The sequence below is a fragment of the Vipera ursinii genome, assembly GCF_947247035.1.
Source record: "Vipera ursinii genome assembly, chromosome: 4".
Taxonomy (NCBI): domain Eukaryota; kingdom Metazoa; phylum Chordata; class Lepidosauria; order Squamata; family Viperidae; genus Vipera; species Vipera ursinii.
In genome coordinates this window covers 64,861,649-64,883,764 of record NC_139514.1, presented here as the reverse complement: position 1 = coordinate 64,883,764, position 22,116 = coordinate 64,861,649, and the positions used below count along the sequence as shown (strand labels likewise).

At 38.8% G+C, this 22,116-nt stretch overlaps 1 protein-coding gene across 2 annotated transcripts; it reads right to left on the bottom strand.

Annotated features, from left to right (window-relative positions):
- On the bottom strand, window positions 1-22,052 carry APOO (apolipoprotein O). Of its 2 annotated transcripts, none has more exons than XM_083361914.1 (9): window positions 21,997-22,052; window positions 12,986-13,096; window positions 12,630-12,749; window positions 12,271-12,325; window positions 10,487-10,582; window positions 8,886-8,977; window positions 5,767-5,874; window positions 3,895-3,978; window positions 1-1,190 (listed from the first exon to the last, which is right to left on the bottom strand). In XM_083361914.1, exons 1-8 carry the CDS (start codon window positions 22,003-22,005, stop codon window positions 3,922-3,924), a joined length of 648 nt encoding a protein of 215 aa, XP_083218040.1. In that variant the 5' UTR covers window positions 22,006-22,052; the 3' UTR covers window positions 1-1,190; window positions 3,895-3,921. The 2 variants fall into 2 exon arrangements, with proteins under 2 accessions (XP_083218040.1, XP_083218039.1); XM_083361913.1 differs by lacking the exon at window positions 21,997-22,052 and adding an exon at window positions 14,857-15,105.
- Between the last annotated feature and the right edge of the window lie 64 nt (window positions 22,053-22,116).

Here is a 22,116-nt window from a genome sequence, read left to right as displayed (position 1 = left end):
TTTATAATCATCATACAGATTAGATCTATTATATCGTTTCCTCTGTATACATGCGTACATGCTGAAAATTATGAAGACACAAAGAAAATTAAGTAGCAATGATTACCCCAACTACTTTCATACAGAATTACATTCATACAAGACTTCATTTCCTTTATAACCTCATGATGAATTCTAAAAGAAATTTCACATAATGGTCAGATATTGTACGTTTTTGAAAATGAAATGTGTTAAAAGTGTTTAAAGGAAAGTGTGTTTAATATCCTTAACATATGTAAATTCTCAGTGCTTATTTTGTCTGCTTTTTTCATTTCATTTGTAAATGTTTATATTTGACACTGAAATTAAAAATGTATTTTATGATTGTGTTAACCTTTCCCACCCCCATCAGAGACATTTCATGTAAATAGCTGTAAACAATTTAAATTCTATCTGTCATCTCCAATCTAGGGTTGGATGTTTGGATTTTTATACTGCATAATTTTTCTTTATGGATGCCCAAGAATAAATCATTAGCTATGCTATAATTAGTTCCCACCAGTTGAATGTTCTTTTCCATACTCAACTGTGCATTCAAGCAAGAAAAAATGCTTAAAGGAGTTTTGTTCCCATCAGTCTACAGAAGCAAGCTCACAGATGCTCCATTATATACTTCCCATTGACTTCTGTTATCCAAAAGAATTTAATTTGCAAGGAAAGGGAAAATTCAGAGACCTATTGCATTTCTGATTTTTTTTTACCCCTACGCCCTTTGACAAGTTAGCTTTGTTACTTACCAAAAATATTGTTCATTTTCCCTTCTTAACTTTCTATGCAAATGCTAGCAAGATGGCACAATGTAATCAATAGAAGAAAAACAAGATCATTTTTTTCAATATTCATTTTAATTAAGCCTATACAATAACAAGGGTCTAAGAAGTTCTGAGATTTAATTTGCAGCCTAATCTTAAACATGTATATAGCATTACATATCATTACATTTAATTAAATGTATTTCTTTGAAAGTATTGCTCAGGAATTCAGAGAGAGAGAGACTCAGGTCTTGAAGGACCCTAAGATAAACATGCAGAACTTTGACCATAAGTCCAAAGCTGGCAGAATACCACCATAGTACTTCTTATTCAGTCAGTTTTCAAGTCAATCTTTCCAAAGCAAAGACACTGGCAAACAATGTTCAATCTTCATGGATTCTGTAATTTTAAAAAAAGTGTTGATTTCTATATGTTATCTATCCATCTATATCCAAAAGAATAATGATATGTTAGATTATCTTGAAGTACATCCTCCCCATCCCTGTTGTAGGATATTCAAATATGGCTTATAGTCATCTGGAATGCAACAAATCTTTTACATCTTTATACCTTCACAGAAGTGAGATTGGCAAAAGGTGAATCCTGACATAATAGAAAAATGTGACAGAATTACTCAGATGCAGTATGAAGAAATCGCTTTGCTTTTCTGTACCGCTTTCCAATTAATTAAAACAAACCCCATAGTTTCAGACTGATTGAAGGATGAAAGTATTCCATTGGTTCCTCTAGGCCAGGGATAGGCAACCTTGGCTCTTTTATGACTCATGGACCTCAACTCCCAGAATTCCTGACTCAGGAATTCTGGGAGTTGAAGTCCATGAGTCATAAAAGAGCCAAGGTTGCCTACCCTTGCTGTAGGCCTCTACTATTTTAATTACTCAGAATATATCTGGGCCCATGGGAAGTAAAGATACAGATTCAGTATGGAAAAAAGAAAGCCCATCACTGCTTCTTAAAAAAAAGGAAGGCTGGATAAGGTCAGCAGACCAACTAGAGTGGCTAATTCCATAAGAAGAAATGAAGTCAGTGGGTTGACAAGAGTGGATTGTGCATTCAGAATGCACAGAATAGAATTGAAGTAGGGAAATATGGCCATATCATGTACAAGGAATACTGTACAAATGAAAATGTTTTCCTAAATTAAGTAAGTAGAGAATCAAATTAATGGTTTTATATTTTAATGTTCTTGCTGCTGGTTTGCCTTGTATTTAGACTCTGGAGCAGTTATTTGTCTGCTAGCCTCAAAGGTTTGACCTTTAGAGATAGTACCCTTGAGACTTTCTGAGTGTACCAGCTCCAAAGGGCAGAACCAGATTCCCTATTTGATGTTAAAGAAACATATATTGGTATTTGGAATAATCTGGAAATGTTCCATTACCCTATGGGGAGTAGAAGTTTTTAGTTTGTGTACAATAACAAGAATTATGAATTGTGTGCATGGGAACATAGAAAACATATGTTAGTTCAGCTTCTTCTCTAACTAGTTCAATGTATCTTTTCCAACTGGCATCAGCTAGTTCTCTACTTTCTGTCTGAAAGGTATTTTTGCTGGAGAAGCCAAAGCATGATTTCTCCTAGCAGAATTTATATCCTGATTCCTATTTTAAAAGTTAAGCCTTTACGGAGTTACAGTTAACACTGTAATTTTAAAAAAAACGTGCATATTATCAGACCTTTGGAATTACCAGAAGAGATAACTTCAGTAATAAAACAGTTAATGTTTTTTTAAAAGTAAACCCATCGGCATATTTGCTTTCTCAGCATGTTAAAAAAAGAAATAAAAAGGAATCTAATTTTATTGATATTTTTTTTAAAAACCACACATTTTTTGTAAAACCCAATCGAACAAACAAGGCAAACAATGGGCATTAGTGTTATGTGTCAGCAATAGGAAAACAAGCCTAACCACTCTTACCTCACCTTGAGTTTGCATATTTCTTCACTTTCTTCCTAGCAAAGTTGTTAAGGAGGATTTTTTGCTTCAACTTTACATGAATTGTAGCATACTATGCTGTAAATTATAATGCACTGTGATATACTGGTTTAGAACTATGTCTATTTGACTACAGACAGCCAGATTCAAGTTTGCTCTCAGCCATGGAAGCTCACTGGGTGACTTGGGCCCATCACTTTCTCTCGTTCCAACCTACCTCACACAGCAGTTTAATGGGGAGAAATTGAAGGAGGAAGTGATAGGGACACCACCTTGAGCTCCTGACAGAAAGATAGGATATAAATTTAATCAAGTGAATATAATGGCCAAATCTGAAAAAAGTATTCTCAAGTACTGAAACCATATTTTATAAGTTGTTAGGAACATGTTAAACAATGGCCATCAAATGGAAAATTTTACACTGCTAACAACTCTGGTGAAAAAATGGAAGGGGAAAGTTATTTATTTACTTAAATGATTCATAGACTCACACTTCCACAGCAATTATTCTGGGCAAAATACAAAGATTAAAATCTTTGTAACAATATAACCCATGGCACCTCGGTTAAATAATAACCCCACATACAAAAAGCCAGATCACCATCAAAGGTCACCGAACTACCTAACCCAAATGCATACCATAAGGAATTGCGCAAGAAGAATTCAGCATTAATATTTAAATGTATTCTATTTAGACTAGTTTCATTTATTCTAATTGTCATAGGTCTTCATTGTTGCTGTATTAATATTATAAAGCACCTCAAACAATTTAACTAGATAGCATTATGATTCAGCATATAATTTCTGCATGCAAAGTGGACAGCTTCTGGTCAATTAAAATTGCTCATCTTAATATAGTGGATTAGTTTAATTTGACATGTGCATTAAACTATTCCATTTGTTATAATATTATTAGAACAATTTGGAGCAGAATTCAGAAATATTTATTTTTATTCTGTTTCTGAATAGTTGTTAGAATAAAAATAAATATTCCTGAATTCTGCTCCAAATTGTTCTAATGATGTCTAATTAACGAGTGGAATGGTAGCACTAGATGGACCTTTATTCTCTGTCACTGATATTCCTTATAAAGAGTACAATTTTAACAATACAATTTTGTCCTAAGAACAGTACATGATTTTTTTTTACCTGTTCAACAAGTAGTAATGGAGTATTTTATTTTACGGCTCTTTCTTCTTGTACTTTCAATTCTTTTTCACTTTCTGCATCGGGCTTCATGAACAAATAAACAAGGAAATTAAAAATTTAGAAAGTACAGATTGAAGTTATTTAGAAACAAAGATTACTGGGAGATAACCAAGAAAGAAAATCTTACAAAATTACCTCCTGAAATATTTAGAAATATTTAACACCTCAGATTGCACATGTTCATGTTAAAATGGCACCTAATTTTTATTTCTCCTAAGCATGCATTTTGGAATATTTGAGAAAAAAGCCTAGTATGTGGGCTTGGAGTTTTGGAGGGAATTACAAAGTGACTCCTCTGATTATATAACTCTACCTATGGACAAAAAAAATCTTTTGAGAGAAATAGATATCTGAGTAAAAACAAGATGGTATTGCATATTAATAGGAAAATGTCTATATCTATTTTAGTAATAAAATGGGAGTGTCAAGAGTGATTCGCTTTTCACCTAGTTTCTTCTCCGATCTCAACTTGACAATAGGGAGGGGGGGTTGAATTGCATGGGGTGGGAATGGAATGCCAAGAATCTGTCTGCAAATTGTGAGACCCTGCTCTTCCCTTCAAGGCCATGCTACACAGATGTTTGGATGGTCCAGGCAGTTCCCATAACAAAAGGAGCATTGTGTGATTGGACATTGCGATGGCCTGAAGGGGACAGCCAAAGGGGGGGATTCAAGTTTAATTACGTGGACATTTGAGTGAGAAACTCAGAGCTGGTTTTACTTCTTTTGTTCCAACGTAGTGTATTCAATAAAAGTGTTACTTTTGGGAAGAACTATGTCCCAGGAGTTCCTTATTTGGATTTGCTAGCTGGACATCTGACCGGGAGCTAGCAAACTTTTCAGATTATATATTGATCACATTAATTTATTTAATTTTAATCTCAGGAGAATAGGGGCATTGCTCTGGTGATTATTAATACATTGGCAGCCATAAGCTTTATCTTCTCCCCTTATGGCTTAGAGAGACTAGTAAGACAAAAATTTAAAGATTTATGATTTCATCTAAGATTTACCTCAAATTGTAATGATCAACTAAGACAGAGAGAATAAGGCTCATGTTCTATAGTTGCTATAATATACAACTGCCATTAGGTATATCCAGCATAGGCAGTGTAGTCCAAACTATACTGAAGTTATCTAGAAGTTTATCTTTACCCTAATATATATTTTGTTTGTTTGACTGATTTGCTGCCCATCTCATCGTGGGGCTACTCTGGGAAGCTTACAATAAAATGGAACAAAAATGATAAAAAATGTAAACATAACAGCAAAGAAATAAAAAAATAAAAATAAACAATGGAAGTACAATTATATGAAATTTAAAAAGACGGGAAAAGGAGGAGTAGATAGCAAAGCGGGGAAGGTGGGGTCAGTTAATTAGTTTGGTAGCCTATAGTGATTAACTCCCCTGATGCAGCAATCCCCAACCTTTCCGACTTGGCGGCCTGGGGGGGGCGGAGCAGAGGGGATGGTTCTGTGTGACAGGCAAGTGTGCATGTGAGTGCTCTCCACTCACACAAGTAGAGCTATGTGCACACCTGTGCTCGCTCGCAGCTCATGTGGCCCAGTTCCAAACAGGCTGCAGACCAGTTTTGGGCCAAGACCCGGGGGTTGGGGACCCCTGCCCTAATGGATCTCCAGATCAAATGGCAGCCAGGTCTTCAGGCCTTTCCTAATTATTACTGAAGTTTGTGATAGCTTGTGTTTATCCCTGCATAGCTTTTATAACTAAAATATAAGGACAAATCAGCAGAAACAAAAAAAGTACATGCCAAATAAAAAAAATGCCAAGAAACATCTCAGATACCATACCTTGCTACTTGCTTTTGCAGACCTTTTCTTTTTTGAACTATCTTTCCAAAGAGATTCAAGGCTTATATATGCTTGTAGACTCCAGTCATATAGGCTGAGGCCAGTTACCTTTCAAAAACAAGTGATATGATGATAGTTACCTTAAGAGGTATATTCTGGCTTGATCAATTTCAATAAATAGTACATTTCTAAGTTTAGGTAAGTAGTATAGCAAATCATGATATTGAGAGAAAAAGCTATAAAGTAAACAAGAAATAACTACTTTATTCAACTTATACTAAGATACCTTGATCATATACATACACTGCAATACACATTATACATTTTCAATTTCTCAGTGCCACCATAAAATGAATTTATAGGTCAGCCATAAGCATTGTCCAGTATGACTTTGTTATAATATTAATAAATAAGAATAGTTGAGGTTTATTTGGAAAAGGCAGCACAAAAAAAAGCGTCTAATTTTCTTACCAAGTTTTGAAATAAACTGTAAGTAGAAGTCTTGCTTTAAATTAACGCTTACAGAAACAAAGAGAAATTCCTGTGCCTATTTTACATAGCAACATCTTGCACTTTACCCCATATTGACAAGCAGTATTTCCAGAAAGCTTTTCAGGGGCCTCAAATCTCTATAGAGGAGAGGAATTTTTTTTTCCTTGTGTAAACACCCTTAAATTTCCATGCTATGATTCAGTAGAAAACAAATTATAGAGTTACAAAATGTGAACAGATGTAGCTAAAACTATGATTTAGAGTAATGTGAGACTTGACAGAAACAAACTGAAACATGTTTTCTCTGAGAACTTTTACAGTTTAAAAACTGAAGTTCTGAATTTCAGCTGCAAAAGCAGGATGCATAAGCTCTGTGTAATCATTAACAGAACTGAAAGCTTCCACCCTATAAACAACTTCAGCTGTAATTATTTCTATTACACTTTCAAGACTCATATAATAGCTTTGTTCTATGGTTCAGTATTTAATGTTAGAAAATATTGTATTGTCTCAAATTATATTTAAGAAAAGATGGCTATACAGTGCTAATATACTTTTTTAGTTGCAATTAATAGAATAGAATAGAATAGAATAGAATAGAATAGAATAGAATAGAATAGAATAGAATAGAATAGAATAGAATAGAATAGAATCTGGAAGGGACCTTGGAGGTCTTCTAGTCCAGCCCCCTGCTCAAGCAGGAGAACCTATACTATCTCAGACAAGTGACTGTCTTGCCTCTTCTTAAAAATATCCAGTGATGGACTGTCCACAATTTCTGGTTAATTGTCCTCACTGTCAGGAAGTTTTCCTTAATTCCAGGTTGCTTCTCTCTTTGATCAATTTCCAACCATTGTTTCTTGTCCTGCCCTTTGGTGCTTTGGAGAATAACGTGACCCCCTCTGCTTTGTGGCAGCCCCTCAGATACTGGAATACTGCTATCATGTCACCCCTATTTCTTCTTTTCTTTAGACTAGACCAGGGGTGTCAAAATCAATTTCATTGAGGGCTGCATCAACATTGCGGTTGCCCTCAAGGGGCCGGGTGGGTATGGCCAGGGTGGGCGTGGCCTACTGGGTGGGCATGGCTAGAGTGCGTATGGCCTACTGGGTGGGCGTGGCCAGCTCTACATCGTTCGCATCAAGGGTGCCTATGGGGGCCTGGGCAGGAGTGGGACAGATCTGAGGGTCTCTGGCAGAAGGAGGGTCTCTGGGCCAGGGCCAAGGCAGTGGGGGGGCATTCTCTCACTGTTTCCAGGATGGCTTTGCGGGCCACATGAAATCACTTTGCGGGCCGAATCCGGCCCTCGGGCCTTGTGTTTGACATGTCTGGACTAGACCAGTGATGCCGAACCTTTTAGAGACCGAGTGCCCAAACTGCAACCCAAAACCCACTTATGTATCGTCAGGTGCTAGGTGGGCATGGCCCATTGGGTGGGCGTGGCTGCAGTGGTAACAGGCATACTGGGTGGGGCTAAAAAGTTCAATCAATCAATTCCAACTTTGCGAGATCTTTTTTTCTGCGAGAACTTGAAATTGATTGATTGATTGATTGAACCTAAAGCAAAAAGGTTTTATAAAACCCAGCTGAAGGCCTAGGACTGGGCCGACGGCGTGTGTGCCCACAGAGAGGGCTCTGCGTGCCACCTGTGGCACCCGTGCCATAGGTTCGCCACCACGGGACTAGACAAACCCAAGTCCTGCAGCCGTTCTTTGTTTGTTTTAGTCTCCAGACCTTTTATCATCTTAGTTGTTCTTCTCTGAGTATTTTTCCAAACTCTCAACATCTTTTTTGTGATATGTGACCAAAATTGGCTGCAGTATTCCAGGTGTGGTCTTATTAGGGTTTAATTGGTTAAGTAGACACATTTTACAGGCACCCCATATAATTAATACATAAAATTGCTGCAACCTGATATTCCACTATTTGTATTGTTTCATGAGCAACACTATTAAGTTATTTGTGCACTTAATTTTAGCATTTACAAAATAAAGGAAAAAATTTCTATTCAGTTATATAAAAAAAAATCTGTGTCTTCAACATTACTAAGAAGAGGAAAACATAACTGATGAAAAAAGAAACTACAGGAACCTACAAAGTTTTTTCATGAGAGGCTCTGCAGAAAAAATAGCTATAAAAGTGTGTGCTAATAAGAACATTTGGTCTCCTGATTATTTATTAAGGCAACAGAATTAGAGTTGCAAATCACTAAAATCTCCCCAACTGATATACTGGGATAAATAACAAATAATAATGGACAGGGACTAAGTAGACTCAACTATGAGATGTGTTTGAATATTAGTAGCTCAGGTTGGTAGCTGATCTTCCAAGCTTGGCGATTTGGCTGCAATTTAAAGGCCGGCGCTCTGACAGACGAGCACAATTCAAAGCAGACTGAAGATGCCTCCCCCTCCCCCCCAATTTGCAGCCAAATTGCCAAGCTCGGAGATCAAACCAATAGACTCAACTATGTTTGTATGTGTGTGTGCACAAAGTCATAGTCACTTATGGAATCCTACACTACAGTATATTAATCCAACACTTTGGACTGAATATATTACTTAAGTAAAGCTAAAGATCACAAAAAATATAAAGGTACGTGAATAAGGATGATTTTCAATAATTACCTTGGCAACTGCAACTGTTTGCTGTGGATAGTAGAGAGCAGTACCAATCCCCATGAAGCTTATCGGATACACCAATCTTTTAATTTTGGAACCTATTCCACAGAAGAAATGTTACTTCTGGTAGGTGATATACTGAGTAAGATGAAATTAAAAGGGCTTGCTTACTTACATACATACTTACTTATTTAGAGTATGGCATACAATGTCAGGGATATCTACAAATGCTACACATAATGCAGTCCTGATAGCCTCAATTGCTAGTTCATTCTGTTTGATGCTTGCCTGTCTATCCTTGGTGCACCACAGGGGACAAACTAGCTTACACTAGCTGATTAGTGGTATTCAGGGTGCTGGCTCTTCCAGGCAACTCTGCTGGTCTTGCCTCGCCTTATCTCATGTTGCACTGTCTCACATCCAGCTAGGTCCAGAGCTGGCTTCCCTTCCCACGGACACAAAACATAGCTCAGTTTTTCCTATCAAAGTGATATCTATTTATCTGCTTCCAATATTGCATGCTTTCAAACTGCTGGGTGGGCAGGAGCTGGGGAGCAAGTGGCAGGAGCTCACTCTGTCTCACAGAGCTGGTATCGAACCGCCGTAGTGCAGAGCATTCTGGTCAGCGGTTCCAGCATCATTAAGCCACTAAGCCACCGCGTCCCCAAAAAGGGCAGATTCTTAGCCACACTAAATTACCTATTCTTTCTATTACTATTATAGGAATTACTTTGGCAATATGTAGGCTGTGGAAAATATGTTAACTGATGACAATTAGATATAAAGATATAGGAAAACAGGATAGTGAAGAACAAAGGAATATCAAACACTGAAGCAAAATGATGCAAGCCTGGACCCTACCCACATATTCTTAATTTATAATTCAGTCTCCACGTTCCAAAATATCTGGGAAAGAACATACTGCCTAGCCACATAGAAAGATTCAACAAGTGATAAACACTTGCTCTATTCATAAAAGCTATTTAAGAATAACCAGTGCTTTTACTGTGTCAGATTATTCATTTATCAATTGAGCCCAGAAGGATCTCTGATTAATAGCAGAGACAAGGTTTAGCCAGGATTCTTTTCTACCTCTACTTCATCTACTAGAGACATGTACCTTATAGCTAAGCCATGGTTTTTAACATATGAATTCAGCAACAATATGAAAATAGTGTTTACTCGCAATGTACGTCTATTAAACATACAGTAACTGATGGATTTAAAAAAGGATCATGATTTATATAATGTCATTCTGTACAAGAATATGTACATTCTCACTGTATAAAAAGGAGTCATTAAATCCATAATCATCATGTTTCTGTTCCTTAACGGAATTTACTTTTGAATTAGTTGATACAATTGTTGGTTTATAATAAGTATTTTTACACCTGTATTATGCACAGTCCTCTTGTCTGAAACATGTTCAGGTTATTCCAAATAAATTCTAATACTGAGCTATTGAAATTTTTATTTGTAGTGTAATGATGGTAAAACTCTGGTTGAGCATCATAGTATCAATTAATTGTACATTGCAGTTCAAGTTCTGCCTTGCTGAAAGAGTAAATGGACACCAAAATTTGAACAAACATTGAAAACAAACATACCTCTTGCCAAGAACAATCCAACAATACCAGCAAAACCTATAACACCAAGCCTTGGATAAAATCCTGGAGGTGGAGCTTTGATGATTTCATAACTCTCTTTAAAAAAAACAGTAGCACATTACCTGTTTACACCTATTTTCTAGAGTATTTAAATATTATTCCAGAGTATTTATTATTATTTGCAAGTTTCCATTATAAATAGCTAGTTACAAAATTAGAAATATATTTGGTATATTATTATCTAATATAATAGATATATTAGTTAGAAAGATATTTGCACTGTGTCCTTGTGACAATCTTGTTCGTAGGTCATACTAAGAAACAATGATTAACTAAGAAGTATCAATCAATTTTTATGTTTAATTGGGACTTGAATCAGGTACACCTGCCATAGTCAAATATTAACAATTGGTTCTTTTGTTTTTCCTGTTCTTTACTGTTGCCACTGTTCATTGGTAATTAGCATATCAAGATCCATTTTCCAGGTCAGTATTACATTTGAAATGTAACCATATGGTATATTTTTCATATTATTTAAAAAGCTGTTTGTTCTCTTGGAATTTCCTGCTGTCTAGACTGGAAATTTTAAAAAAATAATTTAAATTGCATTCAGATTAAGACATTTAAAATTTTCATCAAGTTTTATACTCTTTACTACACTGACATACCTTCTCATATAAGTAAACACAGTATATTATACATTACTCTCTTGAAATCCCTTTCTCTTCAATTTTTGAGAGGAGGAAGGATAAGGAATATGACATTGCTTAAAGAAATTGTGTGCTTTTTTTACTGCACCCTCTCAGAGTGACGAGATTGGAAAGGAAAGAATTGAAAGAGAGTAAGGTATTTGCATCGTGTGGCCATTTTAGGCTGTCAATGCAATTCATTGCTTTTGATGTGTGGGAGAGCAAATAGCTTACTCTCTTGTAATCCTTTCCTCTTCAATCTCCCCACGCTTGAAGGCAAAAATAACACAGATCAGGCACAGGACAATAATTGATTGAGGGACACTGTAAAGATCATAAATTGTCTTAAATTGGCTGTAAAATTATTGAATAAGTAATTGATAAGCAAGGACTATTTACACTCGCTGAAGTGTATGAAAAGCTTTTAGATAATTAACTTCTCTATTAAAACAGTTGGAAATGGTAACTGAAGAAACTGATGTTCACCAAGGACTACCTGTAGAATTGTTCCTTATTGCTCACCTCCAATCCTCATGTTATTAAAGTGGTTAAACATATTTTTGCTCAAAAAGTAACTTAATGAAATTATCTGAAAGGATGTTATGGCCTGTTATAATTAAGATACAGGAAAATATATGCCAGGAGAATGTTAAAAAAAAGAGAGAGAAAGAGAGATATTGGGTTATGTAATTGTACAAGTAGACATTAAATAGCATTTATTCAAGATGCTTTAGTTTGGATTTCTACACACAGCACGAGGTTTGCACAATGGATCCCAAATGGTATTTTCAAGTATACAAACATTTACTTACTTTCACTATGAATGCTTATATCTAAACAGAATCTAGATATTGGAATATCTAGATATTGGAATATCTTCCAAATAATCCTTTTAAGTATCCTTCTACTGTTATCAGAAGGGTGGTGTATGACCTTATTCATAAAACAGTCATAGGTAGTGGGAATGCAAGCAGACTTTATAATGAAATTACAGTACTTTAAAAATATATACAGTGACACAAGCTCAATATAGTAACAATGTATTATAATATTTCCAAAATGTGTAGAGTTTAATTTCTGGAAACATGCTCTCACCTTTAACATATGCACAGGCCTTTTCTACCTTAGGCATAGCTTTACCAGTACAGTCCTAAAAAGGGCAAAATTGAATCAACTATTAGTATATTAAAAGATTGTGGCATTTCTTCCAAAGCAATTTAAGTATGGGATATTTCTTGGACTTCCCAGTGTAAACCACAGGCCCTGGCATTTTTAATCCAATCCTGATTAATTTTGTGACATCAGGTAAGATTGGCTACCACCAAAATAACTGAGTTGACAAAGTAATAACACTGAAATTATTGTGTTTACAGTTTAGAATGAAAGAGAAATAGGTTCTCCTCATATAATTTCTGCAATAAATTGCTTGTACAACATGCTTATACAAATTATACCTGAACCCAAGCTGCGTATGGCTCCAAAGAATGCCGCAGATGAGAAATAGTTTCTTCCAGTTGTGACTCTGGATCTTCCACATACTTTGATTTTGGTGATGGACTGGTATAGAGTGAAAGCTGTAAATAGCAGTAAATACAGTTACTATTTATGTTCCAAAAAAAGTGTATATTGGAGGGGTTCTCCACATGAGAAATTCTACATAAACCAGAATGAGGCAGCATTGCAACACACCTTCATAAAAAAGAATAACTTCATTAGGAAAGAAGAAATCTAAATTACCGTATGAATCTACATACTGAAATTAGAGAATGGTTAAATAAGGAAATCATTTAGAGAAAAGATAGACTCATACCTCATCAACCTTTAGTAGGTTCTTTTTGGAAGATTTATTCTCAGCAGAATCAGCATAAACCTGTACAGCAAGCAAGCTTAAGGTACCAGGTGCAGCAATCAACTGCCTTATCTAAATATAATAAAAATGGGAATATTTCATATGTACAAATGGAATTGAAGATACATAATTGCATTTCAAACATGAATTAAGCAAAGTTTTTGTCACGACTGTGCACAGTTTTAGTAAAGTAGAAACTGAAAGATGCATATAAATCCACAAAAGCACATTTTTGAGCCTCAATAAGGCTGTTCCTTGTATCTCCTGTACTTGGTGTGTATTATGTCAAATATGTAAGCTTCTAAACCTGTATTATTGGAAGAAACAAATCTACAGGAACCAGGAACTTAAAACAAAGCACTGGGCTGATCATGGGGGAAAAAGCCAATGACATTTTCAAGAAGAGATGTAAACATGTTTTTGAAAAGCATTCATCCTCTTGATCAAATTACAAGGTCAGGTTTTTATGATCAATTAGTATTTGCTCTGGACACCGCAACCTAATCCTAGGAACAAGGGAGTGGGAGATGTTTCTTGTGCAGCAAGAATTCACTTTTATTCATTGGTTCATCAGGAATAGCTCTCCTTTTGGAAGTTCAACACTTCTACAATTCCCTCAAAAATAGCAGAAGTTTAAAACCAAGTCAAATCTTGAATGCATGCAGTTAAATCCTAATACTTCTTGTCATTAACATGTAGAGTTCAAAACTCTAAAACAGGGCTTTTCAACCTTTTCACCGATTGTACCACTTTTAGGACACGACAATATTTGAGTACCACCAGTGCTTAGCATGGTGTCAAAACCTGATTAAAAAAGGGGGGATTTGGGGTTTTACTGATTAGATTCATTTCTTGTTATAGAAATGGCTAATTTATATTATGGAAAAGTAAAAAGTTGAGGTCAATGTTCATGCTTCCTTCTACTGCAACAGAGGAAGTCTGTTCTTTTTCCCTTCTCCCCCTCACTTTTCCCCCCTTTTTCCTCCCCACTGTGTCCTACTATTTCCTTCTGTATGTTTGCATTTTATTCTATAATCTAATAAAATATTACAAACTGTAGAAAAAAGTAAAAAAGTACCAGTTTTAATTTCTTTGGTGTCTGTTCCTTTGCTGAATCACTTTCCCTTTGCACTGACAAATGTATGATGAATTTATCCATGTTTATTAATATGCACCACTACCAGCTAGCTCAGGGGTCTTCAAACTTGACACTTTTAAGACTTGTGGACTTCAACTCCCAGAATTCCTCAGCCATCATGGCTGGATGAGGAATTCTGGGAGTTGAAGTTCACAGGTCTTAAAGTTGCTAAGTTTGTAGACCCCTGAGCTAGCTGGTCAGTCTTTCTTCCTCTTACCACAGTGTAGTAAAGAATGCAAACACCCCCAATCTCTTCCCTGTACCCTTAAAGACAGAGAAATCAAGTGCAAAGCAAGAAAGGCTCACAAAATAAAGAAACACATAAACTCTGGATTTTTTTTTCTTTAAGCTGCCTCAGGCGTGTCACAATGTTGCAATCCAAGACTGAAAGGCTCCAGCAATTGCAAAAAGCTTTGGCCTTTAATTAAGCCTGTTTACCTTCAAAGAAAACTTTCTAAAAGCCATAGACAGACTCAAGATAAGGGGGTAAAACTAATTACATTTGTTTAAAGGGATTAAACCTACAAAAGTCAACATTTTGGAATCATTGCTAGCCTAAAATACAGACTAAAATATTCCAATAACCAAAGCACACAAAGGAGCCTCTGAATTACAAAATGCTGTAAAAACTGTACGAAAATCCTTATGGTAACCCAATCAAGCTGCCAGCTGATCCAGAACTAAATAAACCCACCTCCTTTCCAACATGCTTATCTGCCGGCGCTGATTGCATTCTCCTAGTTGGAGAAAACGAACCATGGGACCTTTTCTTCCAGCAACAGCTGCTGCTTCTTCCCTGTCCCTGCTTCCACCCTGCCTGCTGCATAATCCTTCTCTTTCCCTGTTGTCTCTTTTTTTCCTTTCCCGCCCAAACCACCTCCTTTTATAGCCTCTCCTTTCTCCCTCCCCCCCTTTTCTTCAGTGCACCTCCAGCTCCGCGCTGCTTCTGGAAGCGCCAATCAGCTGGAGCCCTGCTGGCTCCTGGGGCTTCTGCAGAGCCCAGACAGTCCTGCAGCTGCAACTGCCTCTTCCTCAGGCTTGGGTTGCTTCAGCTCATTCCCCTCCCCCGCTACACTTGGCTAGCAGTCGCGTACCACCTGCCATGTGGCAAAGTACCACAGGTGGTATGCGTACCACCGGTTGAAAAGCCATGTTCTAAAACAATCACATCACAAATAGATCTATGCAGATCCTTGCAGAGAAAACACAGGATGGTTTCAAAGCAGCCACTCGGAGCTTTCAAGGGAATGCAGTTACTCTGCAAGGTCATTATTTGGGTGTTAATGACTCAGCTAAAGCAGCAGTGATCTGCCATAGCTACAAACCATACAATTTGGAAGGAACGGTATCTGCTCTTCCAGAATAAAAGAAGGTAAACCTACTTTAAAAAATAAAATTGCTAAAATATAGATCTGTTTGCCACTATACTCTATATCAGGGGTGTCAAACTCAATTTCATTGAGGGCCGCATCAGTATTGCGGTTGCACTCAGGGGGCCGGGTGGGTATGGCCAGGGTGGGCATGGCCTACTGGGTGGGTATGGCTAGAGTGCATATGGCCTACTGGGTGGGCGTGGCCAGCTCTACATCATTCGCATCAAGGGTGCCTATGGGGGCCTGGGCAGGAGTGGGACAGATCTGAGGGTCTCTGGCAGAAGGAGGGTCTCTGGGCCAGGGCCAAGGCAGTGGGGGCCGTTTCCTCACTGTTTCCAGGATGCCTTCGCTGGCCACATGAAACCACTTCGCGGGCCAAATCCGGCCCCCGGGCCTTGTGTTTGACATGTCTGCTCTATATTAATAATGTGAGTTGTCAATGGCTCATAGTAATTAATCATACAAACATTATGAATTATGGAAAACCCAGGCATAAACTGAGAACTTAAGTTTTTACTCATTGAGTAGCTCAATCAAGTTTTCTAGACATAGAGTCACAATACAGGCTATTTCCATTTTGTAATTTGAACAGCTCAAATTGCTCAAAATTCAATCCATGCAGAAGCAAGAACAAAACAATATGACCTTATGGCTATATTTTCTTAGACTGGATTTTGTTATACAACTGATTCTCTGCCTTAAATTTTGTAATGCTAATACGTACTTTTCATTAGAGTTGGCCAAAACAAAATTGCCATTAATTACATCGCTTGTTTCAACCAATATCACATTAAACAGTAAAGGTAAAAAAACACAACTGCAGTCCCCCCCCACTCCAAGTATACTGAATAGCACAACAGACACATTCAGAGATTAGTCTTCACTTAAAGTAAAATCTCTTTCAATTGCTAGAGACAAATTCCTGTAGTTCACTTGTCAACAACATTAAAATGATTTGCTAATATCTTACTTGTGCAGAATAGTTTGTGACTACATAATCTAACCTAGAGTTATGGAATTTCCTGGTCATCTCCCAACCATTTTTTAATGAAGAATGCTCTTATTTAGCTCCTGTGGCCAAAGAAAATCAGACAATGCCATCTGCTGAGGCACTTCAATTATTATTATCATTTTAATTACTATTCTCTGTCTCTTGGGCTAAGTAGATAGAATGTGTACTACTGATAAACAGCAAAATTATAGAGACTTTTTGTTTTCAAATAGAAGGGTTGGGCACTATTTAATTAGAACTCTAGTTATTTAAATTGGAGTTAGGAAAAAAGTATCAGTAAAAACAATTCTGGGAATACATGTGACTACATAGTCTAGAACAGGACTTTTCATAGTCTAGAACAGACATGTCAAACACAAGGCCCGGGGGCCAGATCCGGCCCGCGAAGTGGTTTCATGTGGCCCACGAAGCCATCCTGGAAACAGTGAGGGAACGGCCCCCACTGCCTTGGCCCTGGCCCAGAGACCCTCCTTCTGCCAGAGACCCTCAGATCTGTCCCACTCCTGCCCAGGCCCCCATAGGCACCCTTGATGCGAACGATGTAGAGCTGGCCACGCCCACCCAGTAGGCCATACGCACTCTAGCCACACCCACCCAGTAGGCCATGCCCACCCAGGCCACACCCACCCGGCCCCCTAAGGGCAACCACGATGCTGATGCGGCCCTCAATGAAATTGAGTTTGACACCCCTGGTCTAGAACAGGGCTTTTCAACCTTTTCACAGATTGTACCACTTTTAGGACATGATAATATTCAAGAACCACCAGCGCTTAGCAAGGTGTCAAAAACTTGATGACTAAAAAAAAAGGGCAGGAGTTTTGGCATTTACTGGTTAGATTCATTTGTTGTTATAGAAATGGCTAGTTTATAATAGTATGAAAAAGTAAAAAGCTGAGGTTCAATGTTAATGCTTCCTTCCTACTGCAACAGTGGAACTCAGAAGTCAATACCTTTTCTTTTCTTTTTCCCTTCTCCCCTTCACTTTTCCCTTTTTCTCTCACCCTTCGCTCGCAACCCCTCACCCTTTGCTAGCAAAACCCTCTAGCTTGCTCTCACTCACACGTTGCTCCTACAAGCTTCTCTTGCTCTCATTCACACACACGTTGCTTGCAAAGGCTTCTCTCTTGTTCCATTCACTCACACGTTGCTCACACAAGCTTCTCTCTTGCTTATTCACACACGTTGCTCGCAAAAGCTTCCCTTGCTCCTTCACTCACATGTTGCTCTCAAAAGCTTCTCTTGCTCTTTCACACACACGTTGCTCACACAAGTTTCTCTCTTGCTCTCATTCACACATTGCTCGCACAAGCTTCTCTTGCACCATTCACTCACACATTGCTCACAAAAGCTTCTTTCTCATTCATATATGTTGCTCACAAAAGCCTCTTGCTCCATTCACTCACACGTTGCTTGCACAAGCTTCTCTCTTGCTCCACTCACATGTTGCTCGCACAAGCTTTCTCTTGCTCTTTCACTCACATGCTGCTCACAAAAGCCCCACGCTCTTTCACTGACCCTTCACTTGCAAAAGCCGCTTGCTTGCTCTCTCCTCATGGCTTCACTAACAAAAGCCTATTCCAGTGATGGCAAACCTTTTCGAGACCTAGTGCCCAAACTGCAACCCAAAACCCACTTATTTATTGCCGGGTGCCAGGTGGGATGTGGCCCACTGGGTGGGCATGGCTGTGGTGGTCATGGCAGACTGGGTGGGTGTGGCCAAAGTGGGTGTGGTCACCTCAATGTTGCTCATGGGGAGGGATGCCTGTGGGGGCGGGGCAGGGTTGGGGGAGATCCAGGGGGTCTCTGGCAGGTGGGGCAGTGGGCAGAAAGCTCATCCTGCGGGGTGAAGCGAGGCAAGGCAGGGCAAGGGTGCCATGGCCATGGGGCAAGGTAAGGTAGGGGCCGGGGCAGCTGCTGCCTGACACCATCGGCCCCCGCACACAGAGGCCAGCGAGCGCATGGGGGCTGACGGTGTCTGTCAGCAACCACAGCCTGCCAGCTCCTCGATCAGCGCACTCTGGGGCTCCGCAGTCCACCACCAGCAGTTCAGAGAAGCTGCCTCTGAGCTGGACAGCTGGACGAGAGCTGAGGAGATGATGCAATGGGTCGTGCCCAGGAAAAGGAGAGCATGCAAGGCCAGGAGGGATGGGACGGCAGGGAGGGAAACCAGCCGTGCCGGGATGCTTCCGGCCACTTGGGACCTCAGGTGGCTGGTTGAAGAGGGACGGTTGCCATCTCCGGGACATGGCATGCATGCCCACAAAGAGGGCTCTGAGTGCCACCTCTGGCACACGTGCCATAGGTTCGCCACCACTGGCCTATTCTCCTCTTCTCTCGCTTTGTGTGTTTTTTTCTCTCCTGCCAAAACCCGCTCCTTTTATAGCTTTTCCTCTCTCCGCCTCTTCTTCCTCCTTTTCTCCAATCAGCATGCAGCCACGCATGCAGATCCTGGGGCTTCTGCCAAGCCCTGCAGCTTCAGCTGATCTCCAGGCCTGCGTGGTGCCGTTTTAACTGGTTCCCTCCCCCACTACACTTGCTATGGGTCGTGTACCACCTGTCAGGTGCTAAAGTACCACCGGTGGTATGCATACCATGGTTGAAAAGCCCTGGTCTAGAAAACACTATGCTAAGAGAAAATGTATACTGCCAGATTTGTAGAATGATTCAATATTTTTTAAAAGTTATAACAGCATTCATCATTAGTAATTAGTATGTGGGGAGAATGTATGTGTCATAGTGAACACTGAGGAAGGAAAGGCAGTTAGAAGGCAACAGAAGATGGATATGTTGATTTGGATTATGATGTGCTGTGAAGATGGAGAAAGGAAGACAAAGAGGCTTCAGGAGTCGGAGAAGATACTGGAGAAGGTTATATTAATTTAGGCTGAACAGGCAGTGTGGAGCAGCAACACCCTATGACAGGGAACCAATACAGGCAGCAAAGGACAAGCAGTGGCTATCAATGAAGGGTCCTGAGTTACCACATGCACAGCCATTAGAAAAAGCCATGTAGTATAGGCACAGGTAAGGAAATTTTAGAAAACAACCCGCAAGCTCAGAGAACGAACCTTCACCCTCATCCTACACCCAAGCTACAGATATTCGCCACTACTGCAAACATGCAATCATGGTTTTTCTCACACTGCCCAGCATGCACACTTTAATTTAGTCACCATGAGTATCAATTACATTAAAAATGGATTCAGAGAAAAGAGGATAAAAGATTGTTTTAAATATATATTTAGAACTTATATTCTAATATAAATATACAGTATATAAGCATGATGGCTTGATTACTGCAATGTGGTCTACATGGGAGTGACCTTGAAGAGTATCCAGAGGCTTCAACTGGTGTGGTATGCAGTGTGTGCCTTATTATGTCCATGTAACTCCTCTGATTTGCATGCTGCACTATTGCCAGTTTAGCCCTACGTAGGGCATTTATAAATTTGGTTCTTTGTCTAGGCCAGGGGTCGGCAACCTCGGCTCTTTTATGACTCATGGACTTCAACTCCCAGAATTCCTGAGCCAGCTATGCTGGCTCAGGAATTCTGGGAGTTGAAGTCCACGAGTCATAAAAGAGCCGAGGTTGCCGACCCCTGGTCTAGGCCTTTGATAGCCTCATTTTAATTTAGGTACTGTTCTTTTGTTTAAACTTGGTTGGTTATAACGCAATATCTATCTTTTTTGGTTTTTTGTTATATTCATTGTCATGTTTTCAGTTTTTTTATCATTTGTAAACTTTCCAAAGTCTCTAGGAGTTGGGCAGCATATAAATTTAATAAATAATAATTAATATACATCCTAATTTTCAAAATGCTACACATTTCCAGTACGAACCTACCTTACAGAATTGTTGTGGGGAAAACAGAAGGGAACATTCACTGCCTTGAGTTACTTACAAAGTAATAAAGGCAGGATACATACCCATCTAATAAATAAATAAATAATACATAAATTCAATCTATCTAACAATTTAACAGTAAAATCAATTTCCTGGACAAGTGAAGTCTCCAGAATATGTGCAAACAGACTGCCATCTGTTGGATATACTTAACTATATTGAGTAGTGGAGCTGAACTCAATATCTTATTTTATTATTCTATTTTAATAGGGATAAAAAAGCTGTAAACTGACAGCACAAATAGTTAATATAACTAAGGAATAAACCAATATATCCAAATTCTATTATAAATGAACAGTCAGCCTGAAAACAGGTTTCCCATTCAATAGTGAAGAGGACATGAATTCTCTTTTACAGGTTAGTTGAATTTGAATGTTCATATGGATTATGAACTGGATGTTATTTCTAGACAATTATCTGTTGGTGTAATTCCTCCATATCAGGTTAATGTTTAGCTTTGTTAAGTGCTGTATTTTAATTCTTTTTTATATCTGCTCTACAAGACAAACATGTTTTCAAACTAGGAAGTTCACCATTCCTTTTACAACATCTTTCTCCAAATCTATTTCCTCTAGTTTAGATATGCAACTATATACTGACTAGGAACCCCAGAAGTTGTGATTCAGGACTTCTGGAGGCATTCAGGTTGACAAAAGTATGCATTCATTCAATCAATCAATCAATCAATCAATCAATCGTGTATCTCAATCTTGCAATCAACTTTAAAATGAACAGGGCAGCTGAACTAACTTTTTTTAAAAAAACGTGACTGTTTTAGTCTTTTTTCACATTTCATTTTTGCATCATTTAACATGAGAAAGAGTTAATATTTTGTGACTTTTCCCCAATTCTAATAAAGATAACTAACTATACATTCAACCATACAACTATACACTCAACTATACATTCGGAAGTGTTACTTCAATTTTAATCAGCGCTTTATTAGTCATTGAGCTGTTCATATCTCATCATACGCTCGTCTTCTTTCTCCTTTCGTGCCGTTCCTTATTTATTTACTCGGTAACAAATGTGGGTGGTTGAGGCTGGATAAACTGGCATGAGTGCAATACCGCCACCCCTTCGCCTAGCCCTAGCCCAGGGGTTGGCAACCTCGGCTCTTTTATGACTCATGGACTTCAACTCCCAGAATTCCTGAGCCAGCTTGGCTGGCTCAGGAATTCTGGGAGTTGAAGTCCATGAGTCATAAAAGAGCCGAGGTTGCCTACCCCTGCCCTAGCCCTAGCCCTAGCCCAGGGGTAGGCAACCTCTGCTCTTTTATGACTCATGGACTTCAACTCCCAGAATTCCTGAGTCAGCATAGCTGGCTTAGGAATTCTGGGAGTTGAAGTCCATGAGTCCTAAAAGAGCCGAGGTTGCCTACCCCTGCCCTAGCCTATCTCCAACTAACAAGCAAAAGCCCAACGAGCAAGTACTGCTCTACAGATGATCTCAGCTCAAAACACGCACGTTGCGTGGGCAGCAGCAAAGATGGAGAAAGCTATGTCCCCAATTTTGTTCCTAAAAGTACTAAGGAAACTTTCTCACCTTGAACATAGCGGTGAAAATGTGTCCCCCCTGAAGTGTAGCCAGGGCTGATGACGTCAAAAATATGCGCTTGATATACGGGTACTGTACTGTAATGGTAAAAGCCGGCGGACGTTACGT